Source organism: Odocoileus virginianus, chromosome 17 (genome assembly GCF_023699985.2).
Source record: "Odocoileus virginianus isolate 20LAN1187 ecotype Illinois chromosome 17, Ovbor_1.2, whole genome shotgun sequence".
Lineage (NCBI taxonomy): Eukaryota > Metazoa > Chordata > Mammalia > Artiodactyla > Cervidae > Odocoileus > Odocoileus virginianus.
This window is the reverse complement of record NC_069690.1, coordinates 21,687,223-21,704,224: the sequence shown is the minus strand read 5'-3', so window position 1 is coordinate 21,704,224 and position 17,002 is coordinate 21,687,223. Positions and strand designations below refer to the sequence as shown.

At 42.3% G+C, this 17,002-nt stretch overlaps 2 protein-coding genes across 7 annotated transcripts in view; one reads left to right on the top strand and one right to left on the bottom strand.

Moving 5' to 3' along the window:
• The window catches only part of RPA1 (replication protein A1), a 44,687-nt gene extending 29,984 nt beyond the window's left edge, over positions 1-14,703 (bottom strand). Inside the window, exons 1-4 of one of the 2 annotated variants that reach the window (XM_070478841.1) lie at positions 14,563-14,703; positions 9,823-9,873; positions 8,021-8,099; positions 7,248-7,356 (exon numbers count right to left, since the gene is read on the bottom strand). In XM_070478841.1, the coding sequence (XP_070334942.1) occupies positions 7,248-7,356; positions 8,021-8,099; positions 9,823-9,873; positions 14,563-14,595 (272 nt within the window). In that variant the 5' untranslated portion in view covers positions 14,596-14,703. The remainder of the gene's footprint in view (positions 1-7,247; positions 7,357-8,020; positions 8,100-9,822; positions 9,874-14,562) is intronic. The other variant, XM_020909800.2, reaches the window with a different exon arrangement.
• Positions 14,704-14,841: 138 nt separating this feature from the next.
• SMYD4 (SET and MYND domain containing 4) overlaps positions 14,842-17,002 on the top strand; it is a 40,332-nt gene continuing 38,171 nt past the window's right edge. The window contains exons 1-2 of one of the 5 annotated variants that reach the window (XM_070478840.1): positions 14,842-15,128; positions 15,896-16,041. In XM_070478840.1, coding sequence (XP_070334941.1) covers positions 15,908-16,041 — 134 coding nt within the window. In that variant the 5' untranslated portion in view covers positions 14,842-15,128; positions 15,896-15,907. The remainder of the gene's footprint in view (positions 15,129-15,895; positions 16,042-17,002) is intronic. The other 4 variants (XM_020909802.2, XM_020909801.2, XM_070478839.1 and 1 more) reach the window with 4 other exon arrangements.

Genomic DNA, 17,002 nt, shown 5'->3' with positions numbered 1-17,002 from the left:
CATACATAACTACTGGAAAAACCATAGCCTTGACTAGATGGACCTTTGTTGGCAAAGCAATGTCTCTGCTTTTTAATATGCTGTCTAGGTTGGACATAACTTTTCTTCCAAGGAGTAAGCATCTTTTATTTCATGGCTTCCAGTCATCACCTGCAGTGGTTTTGGAGCCCCAAAACATAAAGTCTGTCACTGTTCCCACTGTTTCCCCATCTATTTGCCATGAAGTGATGGGACCAGATGCCATGATCTTAGTTTACTGAATGTTGAACTTTAAGCCAATTTTTTCACTCTCCTCTTTCTTTCATCAAGAGGCTGTTTAGTTCTTCTTCACTTTCTGCCATAAGGGTGGTGTCACCTGCATATCTGAGGTTATTGATATTTCTCCTGGCAATCTTGATTCCAGCTTGGGCTTCCTCCAGCCCAGCGTTTCTCAGGATGTACTCTGCACATAAGTTAAATAAGCAGGGTGACAATATACAGCCTTGACATACTCCTTTCCCTATTTGGAACCAGTCTGTTGTTCCATGTCCAGATCTAACTGTTGCTTCCTGACCTGCATACAGATTTCTCAAGACGCAGGTCAGGTGGTCTGGTATTCCCCTTGCTTTCAGAATTTTCCACAGTTTATTGTGATCCACACAGTCAAAGGCTTTGGCATAGTCAATAAAGCAGAAATAGATGTTTTTCTGGAACTCTCTTGCTTTTTTGATGATCCAGCAGATGTTGGCAATTTGATCTCTGGTTCCTCTGCCTTTTCTAAAACCAGCTTGAACATCTGGAAGTTCATGGTTCACGTATTGTTGAAGCCTGGCTTGGAGAATTTTGAGCATTACTTTGCAAGCATGCGAGATGAGGCAATTGTGAGGTAATTTGAGTATTCTTTGGCTTGCCTTTCTTAGGGATTGGAATGAAAACTGACCTTTTACAGTCCTGTGGCCACTGCTGAGTTTTCCAAATTTGCTGGTATTTTGAGTGCAGCACTTTCACAGCATCATCTTTCAGGATTTGAAATAGCTCAACTGGAATTTCATCACCTCCACTAGCTTTGTTTGTAGGAGATGCTTCCTAAGGACCACTTGACTTCACATTTCAGGATGTCTGGCTCTAGGTGAGTGATCATACCGTCATGATTATCTGGGTCGTGAAGATCTTTTTTGTATAATTCTGTGTATTCTTGCCACCTCTTCTTAATATCTTCTGCTTCTGTTAGGTCCATACCATTTCTGTTCTTTATCGAACCCATCTTTGCATGAAATGTTCTCTTGGTATCTCTAATTTTCTTGAGGAGATCTCTAGTCTTTCCCATTCTATTGTTTTCCTCTATTTCTTTGTACTGATCACTGAGAAAGACTTTCTTCTCTCTCCTTGCTATTCTTTGGAACTCTGCATTCAAATGGGTATATCATTCCTTTTCTCCTTTGCATTTTACTTCTCTTCTTTTCACAAATATTTGTAAGGCCTCCTCAGAAAACCATTTTGTTTTTTGCATTCCTTTTTCTTGGGGATGGTCTTGATCCCTGTCTCCCACACAGGGATCTGGAGAAGGCCATTCCCTTCTCCAGATCCCTGTCTCCCACACAGGGATCTGGAGAAGGCCATTCCCTTCTCCAGAAAGCAATTATACTTCAATCAAAAATAAATAAATTAAAAAATACATATAATCCAGCAGTTTTTCACATATTTACAGAGTTGGGCAAGCAGCACCATGATCTAACTTCAGATCATTCTACCACCTTGAAAAGAAACCCTGCGCTCCAGGGCAGTAACTCTCCACTCCCCCACCACAGGGAGCCAGGAATCTAACCCGTATCTGTTGCCTATTCAGAAACAGGTTCTGTTATACAAGGATCAAGAGTATGTTACTTGGTTTAATTTCTACAACAGATGTCCCCTGACCCCCACAATTCTAATTCTTGTAATCAACTCTTATGAAGTAACAGCATAAGCATGTAAAGATAAATGTACAAGGATGACTGCTAAAGCCCTGGTTGGAATAAACCAGTGACCATCAATAAGGTAAGGAATAAACCTGGTCGCACAGAGACACTCAGGTTTTCAGCAGAGGTAAGAAGGAACACATGGCACCCACCTGTGACGGGAAAGAATGGAGCTCGAGTTTTTGTACTCAATCACAGCAAAGCGCTTCACCCTCCCCTATCCCATGCTCTAGAGGACAGAAAGTGGATAGAAGGCACCACTCAAGCAAATCAGGGCAGCCTGGGGTGGCAGATAACAGGTCCAAGTGAGAAGGTTGGCAAGGAGATGAACCTAGCCTAGATTATGTCAGAGCAAATGAAGTCTGGACAGAGCTGTCCACGTTAAGCATGTGTGTGTGTGTGCTAAGCTGCTTCAGTCGTGTTGATTCTTTGCAACCCTGTCGACTGCAGCCCATCAGGCTCCTCTGTCCATGAGGATTCACCAGGCAAGAACCCTGAAGTGGGTTGCTATGCCCTCCTCCAGGGGATCTTCCTGACAGGGACTGAACCTGAGTCTCTTATGTCTCCTGCATTGGCAGGCATAAGATAAAAAAGAAATAACACACACACACACACAAAGAAATAACACAGTAGCAATGTAACACACAACAGTACATAAAAATAACAGGAACAGAGGAGGCAGAGACAATTAAGAATCCAATCCAGAAAAAAGCATAAGCCAAGAAAGGGAATACTTTCCAAGTGTGGCTTGCAAAATAAGACCAAGAATTCAGTAAAAGTCAAAAGATGAGAAGAAACAAGAGACTGAGAAGCAAAGAGGGCTTGCAAAGTTAAGGGAGGACTTCCGTGGTGGCTCAGCGGTAAAGAATCTGCCTGCCAACGCAGGAGACACGGGTTTGATCCCTGATGGGCAGAGTCCACGTTCAGAGCAACTAAGCCTCAGCACCATAACTACTGAGCTTGTGCTCTGAAGCCCAGGAGCAGCAACTACTGAGCCCATGTGCCCCAACATCAGAAGCCCGAGTGCCCCAGAGCCCGTGCTCCATAACAAGAGAAGGCGACGCAATGAGAAGCCCGAGCACAAGCAGAGAGTAGCCCCTGCTCTCCACAACTAGAGAAAAGCTCGCACAGCACTGAGACCCAGCACAACCGAAAAAATAAGTAAGATTATATGCATATGTGTGTGTGTGTGTGTGTGTATCTTTAAAAAAAGTTAAGGGACAAGAGAGAACAGAAGCAATATCTAACAGAGACCAAACTATGTAATGTGTCAGAAAATCTTAAGCCAAGGCATGCCTTAGAAAAAAAAGACTAGAGCAATCTGAAGACATATATGGAGAACAAAGTTATCCACAACGTAAGTGAAAACCGGAGCTCAAATGAAACAGAAAAGGTCATTAAGGAATAACAACGGAAAAATTTCATCAAAAAGAACTGACTGCAGACTGAAAGAGCATACACCATGTACCAGAAAAGAAGAAAAGAGGAACAACTGACACTGAGACATGACCTGGTTAAGTTACTGAACTTGAAAACCAAAGAATTCTTCTATCTAATCCACAGAATTCATTCACGCTTCATCAAATGTCTTAATGATGCCCTTAACAGCAAAAGGATCCAGGATCATGTGTTATATTTAACTACCATATCTCTTTAGACTTCTTCAATGCTTGAAATTTGAAAATCAGTTACTTTATAAAATGTCTATCAATTTACCCTAGGCTTCCTCGTGACTGGATACAGATTATCTTTGGCAATAATATAACAGGACTGGAAAAGGTCAGTTTTCATTCCAATCCCAAAGAATACTCAAACTACCACACAACTGCACTCATCTCACACGCTAGCAAAGTAATGCTCAAAATTCTCCAAGCCAGGCTTCAACAATACGTGAACCATGAACTTCCAGATGTTCAAGCTGGTTTTAGAGAAGGCAGAGGAACCAGAGATCAAATTGCCAACATCTGCTGGATCATCAAAAAAGCAAGAGAGTTCCAGAAAAACATCTATTTCTGCTTTATTGACTATGCCAAAGCCTTTGACTGTGTGGATCACAATAAACTGTGGAAAATTCTGAAAGCAAGGGGAATACCAGACCACCTGACCTGCGTCTTGAGAAATCTGTATGCAGGTCAGGAAGCAAGTTAGATCTGGACATGGAACAACAGACTGGTTCCAAATAGGGAAAGGAGTACGTCAAGGCTGTATATTGTCACCCTGCTTATTTAACTTATGTGCAGAGTACATCCTGAGAAACGCTGGGCTGGAGGAAGCCCAAGCTGGAATCAAGATTGCCAGGAGAAATATCAATAACTTCAGATATGTAGATGCTGCTGCTGCTGCTAAGTCACATCAGTCGTGTCCAACTCTGTGCGACCCCATAGACAGCCCACCAGGCTCCCCCATCCCTGGGATTCTCCAGGCAAGAATACTGGAGTGGGTTGCCATTTCCTTCTCCAATGCATGAAAGTGAAAAGTGAAAGTGAAGTCTCTCAGTCATGTCCGACTCTTAGCGACCCCATGGACTGTAGCCTACCAGGCTTCTCCGTCCATGGGATTCTCCAGGCAAGAGTACTGGAGTGTGTTGCCATTGCCTTCTCCGATATGCAGATGACACCACCCTTATGGCAGAAAACAAAGAAGAACTAACTAGCCTTTTGATGAAAGGTAAAGAGGAGAATGAAAAAGTTGGTTTAAAGTTCAACATTCAGAAAACTAAGATCATGGCATCCGGCCCCATCACTTCATGGCAAATAGATGGGGAAACAATGGGAACAGTGACAGACTTTATGTTTTTGGGCTCCAAAACCACTCCAGGTGCTGACTGCAGCCATGAAATTCAAAGACACTCCTTGGAAGAAAAGTTATGACCAACCTAGATAGCATATTAAAAAGCAGAGACATTACTTTGCCAACAAAGGTCCATCTAGTCAAAACTTTGGTTTTTCCAGTAGTCATGTATGGATGTGAGAGTTGGACTATAAAGAAAGCTGAGTGCTGAAGAATAGCTGCTTTTGAACTGTGGTGTTGGAGAAGACTCTTGAGAGTCCCTTGGACTGCAAGGAGATCCAACCAGTCCATCCTAGAGGAGATCAGTCCTGAATATTCATTGGAAGGACTGATGCTAAAGCTGAAACTCCAATACTTTGGCCACCTGATGTGAAGAACTGACTCATTTGAAAAGACCCTGATGCTGGGAAAGATTGAAGGTGGGAGGAGAAGGGGACAACAGAGGAGATGGTTGGATGGCATCACCGACTCAATGGACATGAGTCTGAGTAAACTCCAGGAATTGGTGGTGGAAAGGGAGGCCTGGCATGCTGCAGTCCGTGGTGTCGCAGAGTCGGACACGACTGAGTGTCTGAACTGAACTGAACTGAATTGAGACTATGTTCTCACTGCATCCAGTCAGGCAACACTGACTTCTCTTTGTCCCATTACTTGTAATGTTAATGTCAACAACTGGAATAAGGTGCCATCTGCCAGTTTTCACCGCTGTAAATTGCTTCTTTTCCTTTTACAACTAATAATTATGCTGTGTGGGGCGTGGGGATATACTTTAACCCTACAAATAACTTGTTCCTCATCAAAATTTCACCACCTGTTTCAGCATCTGTGGTTAGCTGAATGAACACCCTTGACCAAAATACGTCCACATCCTAACGCCTGGAACCTTCTACCACAAAAAGGGACTCTGCAGGTGTGATTTAATTAAGGACTGAAGTGGTGATTTTGTACCAGATTATCTGATGGGCACAAAGGCAACTACATATATTCTTCTAAGAAGAGGGAAGATGGAGTTCCCTGGTGGTACAGAGTTAGGACTCCACACTTCCACTGGAGGGGGCACAAAATCGATCCCTGACTGGCCAACTAAGATTCTACAAACCATACTGTGCAGTCAAAAGGAAAAAAAAAAAAAGGAGGAGGTAGAGGCAGAATTGGTACAGAGAGAAGGGGTAATGTGACCATGGAAGGAGAGACTGGTGTGATGCAGCCACAAGCCAAGGAATGCTATTTACCACGAGAAGCTGGAAGAGGCAAAGAATGGATTCTCCCATAGAGCTCCTAGGAGTCGTCTAGCCCAGCCAACACCATGCTCTCTGCCCAGTGAAACTGACGTCAACTCCGGACTTCCAGAAATTATTCCAGAAATAATTTCTTTGTTTTAAACCATCAAACGTGTGGTATTTTGCTAGAGCAGCCACAGGAAACTTACATAGCACCTATTAAATGTTTCTTGCATATATGATGGTCGCCGAATGGTGATTTTCTAATTCTGTCAATCCATCTACATTTTTAGATGGCATTCCATCCTAAGAAAAACTTTCTGTTCCCCCTCATGTACTCATTTATTCAGTATGGACTTATGAATTCCTACTTTAATCAATAAGTTGTAATGCTACTATTTTTATTTACTTCGGCTTTTTTAAAAAAGTGTTTTAGCCACACCGTACAGTATGAAGGATCCTAGTTCCCCAATCAGAGACTGAACCTGGAACCATGGCAGTGAAAGCACGAAGCATCAACCACTAGATTGCCAGGAAACTCAGTTTTGATTTTTAAACTGCCCTAGATTTGGCAAGTATGACTCTGCATGCCACCAAAAAAAAAGTACTTCAGCAATGGTTACTCAGGTGTGACTAACAGTTCTGCTCACCACTGTGTCTAGCATGGAGCACCATGTAGGTACTCTACAGGACTCTCTGTTGGCTGAAGAAAGTGTTTACTATGAAAGACTCGAGACTGCAGAAAAGGGGCAGTGTTACAGAATGAATCACATCTTCTTTTGCCCTAAAAAGTGACCCTTTTTTCATTAAAAGACACTTAAAGAGAGAATCCTTGAATCAGTGCTGCTGAAGAAATTAGAAATATGAGTTCTACATTCGGTTTTCATTTCCTGCTCTGAAATTTCCAGTTTGGTTCCATATTTCTGTCCTATTGGTGTCCCGTTTTCAGTCACCTGAGTTCAGAACTCAATAGCTCTGAACTCTTGGCTGACAGCTCACCACTGCCTCTTTGATTCCTAATTGAATTCTGGTATCCAATAAACTTCTATGTTCAAAAATTAGCCCCCATTTTACAACACAATACAACAGAAAAAAAACAAACCACAGGGATTTCCCTGGTGGTCCAGGACACACAGGTTCGACTCCTACTTGGGGAACTAAGATTCCACCACAGAGCAACTAAGCCTGCTCACGACAACTGAAGAGTCTGAGCACCCCAATGACAGATCCTGCGTGTTGCAACTGAGACCCGATGAAGCCAAATAAATAAATACTAAAAAAAACCCAAGACACCACATACCTTCCATCTTTCAGCGTGTTCACAATAAATCGGTTAATTTGGCAAATACAGTTGCTGGACAATCGCTCCTCCTCCACAAGAGGATTCAGCTGTGTTGCCAACATGAAAGCTGAAAAGCACAGAGATTACTTTAGTCTCTAAGACATTTCAGTCATGACAGTCTAAAAGCTGATCATACTTGTACCAGCAAAAGAAAAAACAATGCCTTAAAAGACATTCCTGAAGTTAAAACTACTCAGACTCTATATGGTAGAAAACAGTAATAATTTGCTGTGCATTTAACACCTGCTGCTTCGATGAAATTAAGTATTTCTTGAAGTGCCCCAAATCATCTTTTCAATCATTTAGGTTTCATGACAAAGACTAAAAAAAAAATCTCTTCTAGGTCCTTCACCTTGTGACTAGAGATAGTAAGTATATATTCTGCAAATTCTCTTTCTCCCCATTAAGCTTCCAATGCAGAAATAAAACCCCAAAAAGACAAGTGTAGGACAGCTAACCCATCATATCCACTAAATGTCAATCTCATCCTAAGGGAAATTAATCAAAGAAAGCACAGAGCACCACTTAGAGAAAATTAATTAAGCCAAGTGGCAGCTTTCCACTAGACCTAGTCTATTGTTAGAATGCTCTCTGCCAACTGCAATTCTGTCTGACTGAAGACATAGCCAAGCAAATGTAGACTTCTGGAATGTTCCAATTACTGCAATCAGGGTGTTGGCTGTGCTTTCATTATTAAAATACAAACTCCTAGATTTATACATCATACGTACAAGATAGAGTATTCAGTCCATCACTCATAAGCAGTCGATAACGGGGTGGACTATTCCCTGTAGTAATGGGACGGATGTTCTAGGAGAGAAAACACGATTCATTAGCCAGGTTGTCTGCCCAGTCCCCAGGGATAAGTAAACCTAAGCGGCAGGAGAATGGGTTTGCCATTAGTCCCAAAGAAACAGAGCTGCGTGCCCACTCTGTCAACACCTAAAGCCAAGCAAAAGAAAATTGGACTTGATGATTCTCCCACCAACCTCTCTTTACTAACATTATTAAACACAACATAGATAAAAACAAAATAAATTGCCAATACTCTTGTGTTCTCTCTCTCCTAACTCAAATTTGATTGAAAATTTAATTAAAAAATAAAAAACATACAACAAGGCACCTAATATGTGTAAGGTACTATGTAGGAAACATGATAAAAATACAAAACGGGGCGGGGGGGGCAGGAATTCCTTCCCCTGAAGAGGCTTACAACTGGGGTGAAGATGGAGGCAGAGAACAGCAGAGGTGTGCACATAATGACATGGGAGCAGAGCCAAGACATTTATTTCAGCTTGAAGAAAATCAGAGGCAGCTTTCTGAAGAAAATGAAATACGAAAACAGCCTTAAGAAGACTGGCAATGAGTTTGGGAGCAACAGGGAGACAAACCATCAGGCCTATTGACTCAGAATCTGCAAGCATGGTCCAGAATTCTGCTCCTATTGATTTTTAAAATCCTCAGCAAAATTTGCAAACTCCTTAAATGACTGATAGGGTTAATGAAGAATTTTAAGCAGACAAGTTCTTTTTGGGCAGAGAGCTCCAGAGGCCAGATATGAGGCAGGTCTGAGCAAGACAAACCCCAGGGCAGAACAACCAAGGAGGCAGAAGTAATGATGTGTTTCTGTTGTTGTTGTTGTTTAGTTGCTAAGTCAGGCTTGACTCTTTTGTAACCAGACTAGTCCGCCAGGTTCCTCTGTCCATGGGGTTTCCCAGGCGAGAATACTGGAGCTGGTTGCCATTTCCTTCTCCAAGGGATCTTCCCAACCAAGGGACTGAACCCAAGTCTCCTGCATTGGCAGGCAGGTTCTTTGCTGCTGAGCCACCAGGAAAGCCCACATTCTATATTATGTAGAGATTATTTCACTCTGGGCTCTACTGACTTTGAAGGGTTTATAGGAATCCTATAATCTCCAGATGCTCACAGGTAGCAGGTGTTCTTGTTATAAGATTCTAATCGTTTATCTAGAATGCTAGAAAACGATAGATGCAAAGGCAACATTTATGAATAAAGGAATGACGACGCACTGAACTTGGGTTAGAAAGCTGTTCCTAAGATGAGATAATCAAGAGTAGGGGTTCAGCGGGTAGGCTATGGAGTCAGACCACCTGGGTACAAATCAGGGTTCCACTGGTTCCTGCTATATAAACTGGAACAAGTCACTTCCTCTCTGAGCCTCAGTTTTCTCATCTATGAAGTGGGAATAACAATCATGTTGTAGCAAAAACAGAAATGATACTTTTCTTAAATAAAAATGGGTAGCAATATAGTATCCACCAATTATGGAAAAAACAGAAAGGCAGAGCCTCAAACTGGAACCTCCAGAGGTCAAACTCTGACTAACATAAAAGTAAAAATAAAGCCCGGTTTCTCTCTCAAGAGTTACAACATGGACTGGACTAATTTTGTGATGATGAAGAGAATTTAGAGCCGACAAATTTCCTAAAGTGGACTGTATATCCTCTATGAAATGTAATTTATAATTATATATAAGTTCAAAAATGTTTGACAAAAATATGCAGGTACTCACAATGACTTGGAGGATGGGTTTTATAGATGTATCTCCCTGCTGCATGATGGCCTGAAAAAGTAAAAAAGGATTTTTGTGAAACAGGTGTTCAAATCATGATTAAAACTTGACATATTTTTAGTTTGGTATCTGGAATAAACCACAGATAACATTATTAAAAGACCCTTTTCAGAGCTTACCATTTGAGAATCCACTCTAAGTTCTTTATCACTCTGGACAAATCATAAAAGTGGGATTCATACTTACCAACAATATACATTTACTTCATGTATGTATTCATAAAATACTGGCATCACATATGTACTCATTATTCATAATAGCACATTTATTTCCATACACTGCCCGTTAATTGGGAATCAGACAAATAAATATAGCAAAACCCTTAAAACAAAATATCATGCAGCCTCCAGAAAATGTTTGTATACCACTAGTTGCCTCTTGTGAGAAGAACTGGGTAATGGGGGACACAATTTGGAGGCTTAACTTGCACTGCGTCCTTTTGTACTTTTTGAATTGTCCAAATTCATCAAACTGTATATGGCTTGATATACTACTGCATACAGTTTGATGTATTACAAACTGATAGTGTGCAAACCATATGCAATATAATTCCTATTTTATGTAAATCTAATTAAAATTCAGTAAATGTGATCTTTGTTTTGACCATGGCCCACAGCATGTGGGACCTTAGACCTTAGATTTTTCCTTGCATTGCACTGGAAATACAGAACTATAACCACTGGACTGCCAAGGAAGTCTGATTTTTTTTTTAATAACTTCAAATTTTATTTAAAGGTAGAATCCCTTTTTCACTGAAATATAAAGTAGAAGCCCAGATGATAAGCCAGATAAAAGTAGTCCTGCTACTATTTACAATAGCTAGGACATGGAAACAACCTAGATGACAGACGAACGGATAAAGTTGTGGTACATATATAAAATGGAATGTTACTCAGCCATAAGAAGGAACACATTTGAGTCAGTTCTAGTGAAGTAGATGAACCTGCTGCTGCTGCTGCTAAGTCGCTTCAGTCATGTCCGACTCTGTGTGAATCCACAGACAGCAGCCCACCAGGCTCCCCCATCCCTGGGATTCTCCAGGCAAGAACACTGGAGTGGGTTGCCATTTCCTTCTCCTGAATTTTTTTAAGTAGCCATTTCTGGGGAACAGAATTGGGGGAAGGGGGGCAGGTCAGTAATTTCATCAAGCACCTTTCTGTTCTATCTGAGTCTAAAATCAAACGCATGTATTCCTTTATTACTTTTTATTTGTGCCATCAATAAATAGTGATTAAAACTCACTCTTCTGGGACATATAACATGACATATACACTTAAGGCAGAACTGATTTAAATTTTCCAAATTACCACTGCTAGTAAAAATACAAAGCAACGATGGTGATCATTTTGCAATGTACAGAAATATCAAATCACTATGGTGTGCACCAGGAACTAACCCTGTATTGCAGGCCAATTACACTTCAAAAACAAGCAAGCAAATGAACAAACTCATAGAAAAAAAGAGATCAGATTTGTGGTCACCAGAGGCAGGAAGTGGAGGGAGGAGGAAAATCTATTCAAAAGTTACAAACTTCCAGTTTTGAGATAAGTACCAGGCTGGATGTAATGCACAACAGGATTAATATAATTAACAATGTTACATGTGAAAGTTAGTAAGAGAGTAAATCCTTAGAGTTCTTATCAAGGAAAAAAATACTATTTTTTCCTTCGTGTGTGTGTGTGTGTGTGTGTGTGTGTGTGTGTGTGTGTGTGTGTAAAGTGACAGATGTTCACCAAACTGACTGTGGCAATGGTTTCATAAGTCAGATCATTATGCTGTACACCTTAAACAGTGCAGTATTTCAATTACATCTCAGTAAAACTGGAAGGAAAAAAAATGCAAAGCAACAGAATGTAATGCTCAAAAGTCTGTGTTCAAATCCTCAGCTGGTCCACAAACTACTTCTCTGCATTTTAATTTCTTCGTCTGTAAGATGGGGTTAAAGATAAAAATCTACCTTACAGGGTTACTTTAAGTACTCACTATAATGAAATATCTGGCACATTGGAAATGGTCAAAAATATTAGTTCCTCTATTACCTAGTTACTTAAGATAAAAATACTATTTATTCTATTTACCACAATAGTTCCATGAATAAGCTCTTATTAGCTCTTGCTGAAAATGTCCCTACTATTTGTGTGTGTTAGTTGCTTGCCCTTGGGGGTCTATGTCTTTTCAACTAAAATATTACTTGCTTTAGATGAGAAATTTGACAAAGGTTCTCTACCGAAACACACACATAAATTTTCGTTGTCATTTATGAACAAGACCTAAGTAATACTACAGCTAACACTGTAAATGTTTCAAAATTTTTGAACGTGACAAAAACAAACTCGGCAAATTATTTAAATGATACCTTAGTCACTGTTTTTAAAAGTAAAGAACAATTCCTAATCTGTCTTAAAGACGCAGGGTTGCAGCTATAAGGGAAACAAGGACTACAATCTGCAATCACTTCTCAAGGTTAATTATTTTTAATTTATTAAAATATTCACTCCAACAGGGAACACATGTAAATCCATGGCTGATTCATGTCAATGTACAGCAAAAACCACTACAATATTGTAAAGTAATTGGCCTCCAACTAATAAAAATAAATGAAAAAAAAAAATTCACTCCACTTTGCCAACTGTATCTCTTCATCCACCTGTCCCTTTCTTTTCACTACCTCATATGCAATTGCTGCTGCTGCTGCTAAGTCACTTCAGTCGTGTCCGACTCTGTGCAACCCACTGACGGCAGCCCACCAGGCTCCTCTGTTCCTGGGACTCTCCAGGCAAGAATACTGGAGTGGGTTGCCATTTCCTTCTCCAATGCATGCATGCATGCTAAGTTGCTTCAGTCATGTCCTACTTTGTGCAAACCCATGGACAACAGCCCACCAGGCTCCGCTGTCAACAGGATTCTCCAGGCAAGAATATTGGAGTGGGTTGCCATTTCCCTCTCCACATACACTATTAGTAAACATTTATTGGGCACCTCATACTGGCCAGCACTGCTCCAGGAATCGGGGAGACTGTTTGGCAAAAAAAAAAAAAAAAAAAGACAAGATTTCAGGCTTCAGAGCATTTACAGTCCAGTGGGGGGGAGGCAGAAAGAAACTGACATTAATGAAATGAACAATATTTCATGTAAAATCTTATCTGTGACTGTTAATAATAGGTAACAAGTAATGAACATTTATTATGTATCAGACATGAACTAAGCACTTTAAATTAACAGCTCATTTAATCCTTCCACTAACCAGAGGCAACATGTACTAGGTATGACAAGCCTGTGACAGAAGAGGAAAGGCAGAGTTTAATATTTTGCCTGAAATCACAGATAACAGGTGAACAAACAGGAATTAGGGTCTGAAAATAAAAGGACTTAAGCCTAGCAAAGTGAGTCATGGAAGAGCTCTTTGTAACTGAGTGGAGATTATGTCAGTCAACAAGAGAAGAATGAAGAACAACACGTTGTTAATTGGCTACACTCCAATAAAAAATAAAAAATTTAATAACAATAATAATAAAAGAACCACCCAGGCAGTGGTTTAAGAATGTTCAAAGCCCCTGTGGAAGGCAGGAATGAAATGAAATATACCAGGAATTTACAATTTACGTTTAAAAAGTCTGGAAAAAAGGAAAGAACAGGTAGGAATATGCTATGTTGGGAATGGCAGGAGGAAGATTATGCTGGATAAAAGGGAGAAGGCCAGGCACAAATAATGGTGCCAGTGTGCCTGGAGAGAAGTAGTTGGGTTTAAGAGACATATGTGATGGTATAACAGACCAAACTTAGATACGGACTGGATAGCCAGGGTGACAGAGTTTATAGGAAGAACGATTCCACAATTTCTGGCTGGCATAACTTAATGAATAATGGTGCCATGCATCCAGACAGGGGACAGCAGAGACCCAAATTTAGGAAGATATTAGATTTGGTTTGTGACATGTTGAATTTAAAATGTCTTTGAGATATCAAGTACACAGGTGATAGAGGTTTGTCTTTCAGAGTAAAGTTGGCCCTGGACAAAAAGAAACTTGTGAGCAACTGACATAGAGACAGTAACTTGACTGTCTTGGAAGAAGAGGGCCTAGGGTTGAGCCTTGAGTCAACAAAAATTTACAGAAGGATCTGCAAATAAGACAGGGAGAGACAAGCCAAGATGAGCCATAGAAACCAAAAGAAGAGAATTCTACCGGAAGAAAGCGATGCCCAATAGTCAAACGCTGCTGAGAATTGATAAATTTAGATCTCGAAAAGTGTCTGTTGGATTTAACAGCCCCAGGAGGCATTGCTGACTTCAGCCAGGGTTACAGTGATCAGGAAGGGGAGTGACTAATTCGAATCGGTTACAGGGGAATGTGAGGCGAGGAAAATAACTGAAAACTGACAACTCTTGGAGAAAGTTTCGCTGGGGATGGGGTAAGGGGAGAAGAAAGAGTGGCTGCAGGACAGAGATGGGCGAAAATCAACCGTTTACTTTGTTTCAGCTCCTTAAGCAGGAAAAACGAGCATGTTTAAAAAGATGACGATAAAAATGCGTTAACTGATGATTCTAGGGAGTCATCCGGCGGTCGCTCCTCAGCCCCCGCTATCACTCCGGCTCCTGTGTTCTCTCCCCCTTCCCCCCCCGCACGGCCCCAGGGCCCACAGCCGCCCCGCACCGCGCCCAGCTCGCAGGCGTCGCCTCACCGCAATGGCCCCTTCGCTCAGGTGGCCCACCATGGTTCCGCCGCAACAACTCCCGCGCTCCGGCTCCCCCCACGCAAGCCTGGCTTTACTCCCGGGGACCCGCGCGCTCCAAGGCGATTGGCCGGGGGAGCTGCGTGAACCGCCCCCGCCTCCCGACGTGCGCACCGCACGGGGCGGTCGGAGGGCCGAGCAGCCACCGCATTGGCTGAGGCGCGGCACGCGGCTCACGTGACCCACCGGAGTCCGGGTCCCGGGCCTCTTCGCGGGATGGCGGGGGTCTGGGGGCGGGGCGACGAGCCGCGGGGCGCGCGAAGCGTGACGCGGGAGGAGCCAAGGGCGCTGGGAGGAGGCGTTCCGGGATCTTTCCCTGCCGGCTCTAGGAAACGTACAGCACTCGGCCTTTGGCGGGCAGACACAGACTGCTAGTCCAGAGGAGTGTTCGAGGGGTTCCCTGGTAATTCTGCTACTGAAGGTAGTCAAAGCAGTGACTTGCTTCTTTCAGCAATCCCGAGCTGAGTTCCCGCAGGTGCCAGACCCTGAGCTTGGCACAGTGGGGGTCTCTCAAGGTAAATAAGACCTGGTCCCTACTCCCAGAGGGGAGCACAGTATGTCGAGGGAGTTTCGGCTGTGAGTAGCCTTAACTCAGTGTAGACGTGGTTTGGGCCCCAGGAGAGACGCATAGTGTGCTCCTGTAGTCACAGGTGGCAAAATCAGGGAAAGCTTCCCGGAGTAGGAACCATTTGAACTGAGTCTTGAACGATGTGTGGAAATTCGGATAGTAGGGTGTAGAGGAAAAGCGAGACTTGATCAGAAAGTGAGCCAGGGGTCAAATAATAAAGGGTTTGTACTGGGCTTCCCTAAGTTCTAGGAGAAGCATCAATGAATTCAAGGCAGAGAACTGACATCGGTCTCAGTATGGAGGATGTAATTGGGAAGGGGGAAATGGGAGGGGGAGTCTGAGGGCCCGAAGACTAATTATGACACTGGAGAAAGAATGCCAGACAGGAAATGGTGAGGGCATGATCTAAAGGAGTGACCTCGGGATTGAAAAGAAAAAACTGAACTGTGTAAGAAATCTGGTTCATCATTGTATAACCGTTCCCTAGTACGATGCCAGGAACAAAGTCAGTTTTCAGTAAATATTTCTGAATGAAGGGATGTTGAGTGAATTGGTGCGAGAGACGATACATCCTTCCTTGGCATGTAAACAACTGTAGGAAGAGACTACAAGATTTGATTTTGTTGCTTCACGCTTGCTTGAATGAAATCTTGATTTTCTGTAACTATGCATTTGTAGAAAACTGAATTCCTTGTTTTCTTATTCATTTTTTAGATCTAAAGTAGCATGGATCTGCCCGTGGATGAGTGGAAATCATACATACTTCAGAAGTGGTCTTTGCTCCCCAAGTCCATTCAGGTCACCATTTCTACAGCAAAGACTTTGAATGATCTCTTTCTTCACTCATCTCCGCTTCTTCAGTAAGTGAATGAAAGCTTCAGTCAGGGAAGTTTTGATCTGGAAAGTGTTCTCTTTTATGATTTTCTCTCCGATTATATCTCTTTCTGATGGAAGAGTTAAGTGCAGATTTTTCTCTTTGGGGGCATTCAACAGTTCTTGCTATTTCCACAGTTCTTCCTAACCTGTTATATCAATAGAACAGGTATGCGTGTGCTCAGTCATGTCAGACTCTCTGCGACCCCTTGGACTGTAGCCCACCAGGCTCCTCTGTCCGTTGGATTTTACAGGCGAGCATACCGAAGCAGGTTGCCATTCCCTTCTCCAGGGGATCTTCCCAACCAGGGATTGAACCTGTGTCTCTTGAGTCTCCTGCATTGGCAGGTGGATGGATGCTTGTTAGCTTTGTCAGTGTCAGTTATTATGTCTCAGTAGTCATGCCTTGCAGTAGTCACTAGGCTGTACACCTTGCCATATCCCAAAGGATACAGATTCAGTGGCTGCACATAGAAATTAAAAAATTCTCCTATTTGGAAAGAACCATGGAGGTGATATAGTCTAAGCTAAGTAGTTTCCAAACACTCTTGACTACACTGTCAGATAAGAAATATATTGTACCTCACGACCTAGTACCCACATGTGTATAAGAAACTGAAACAATTTCCCAGAACCTCGTTCATTGAATTATTATTCAACATCTGTTCATGCCAGCTACTGTGCTAGGCGCTTAGTAAACCAAAAGTACATCATTTAAAAAAAAATAGACAAAGGTGCTTCCCTGGTGTCTCAGTGGTAAAGAATCTGCCTGCCAATGCAGGAGACATGGGTTCCATCCCTGGGTCAGGAAGAGTCCACATGCTACGGAGCAGCTAAGCCCATGCGCCGTGACTGTTGAGCCTGTGCTCAAGAGCCTGGGAGCCACAACTGCTGAGCCTGTGTGCCGAAACTTCTGAAGCTCACTTAACCTGTGCTCTGCACCAAGAC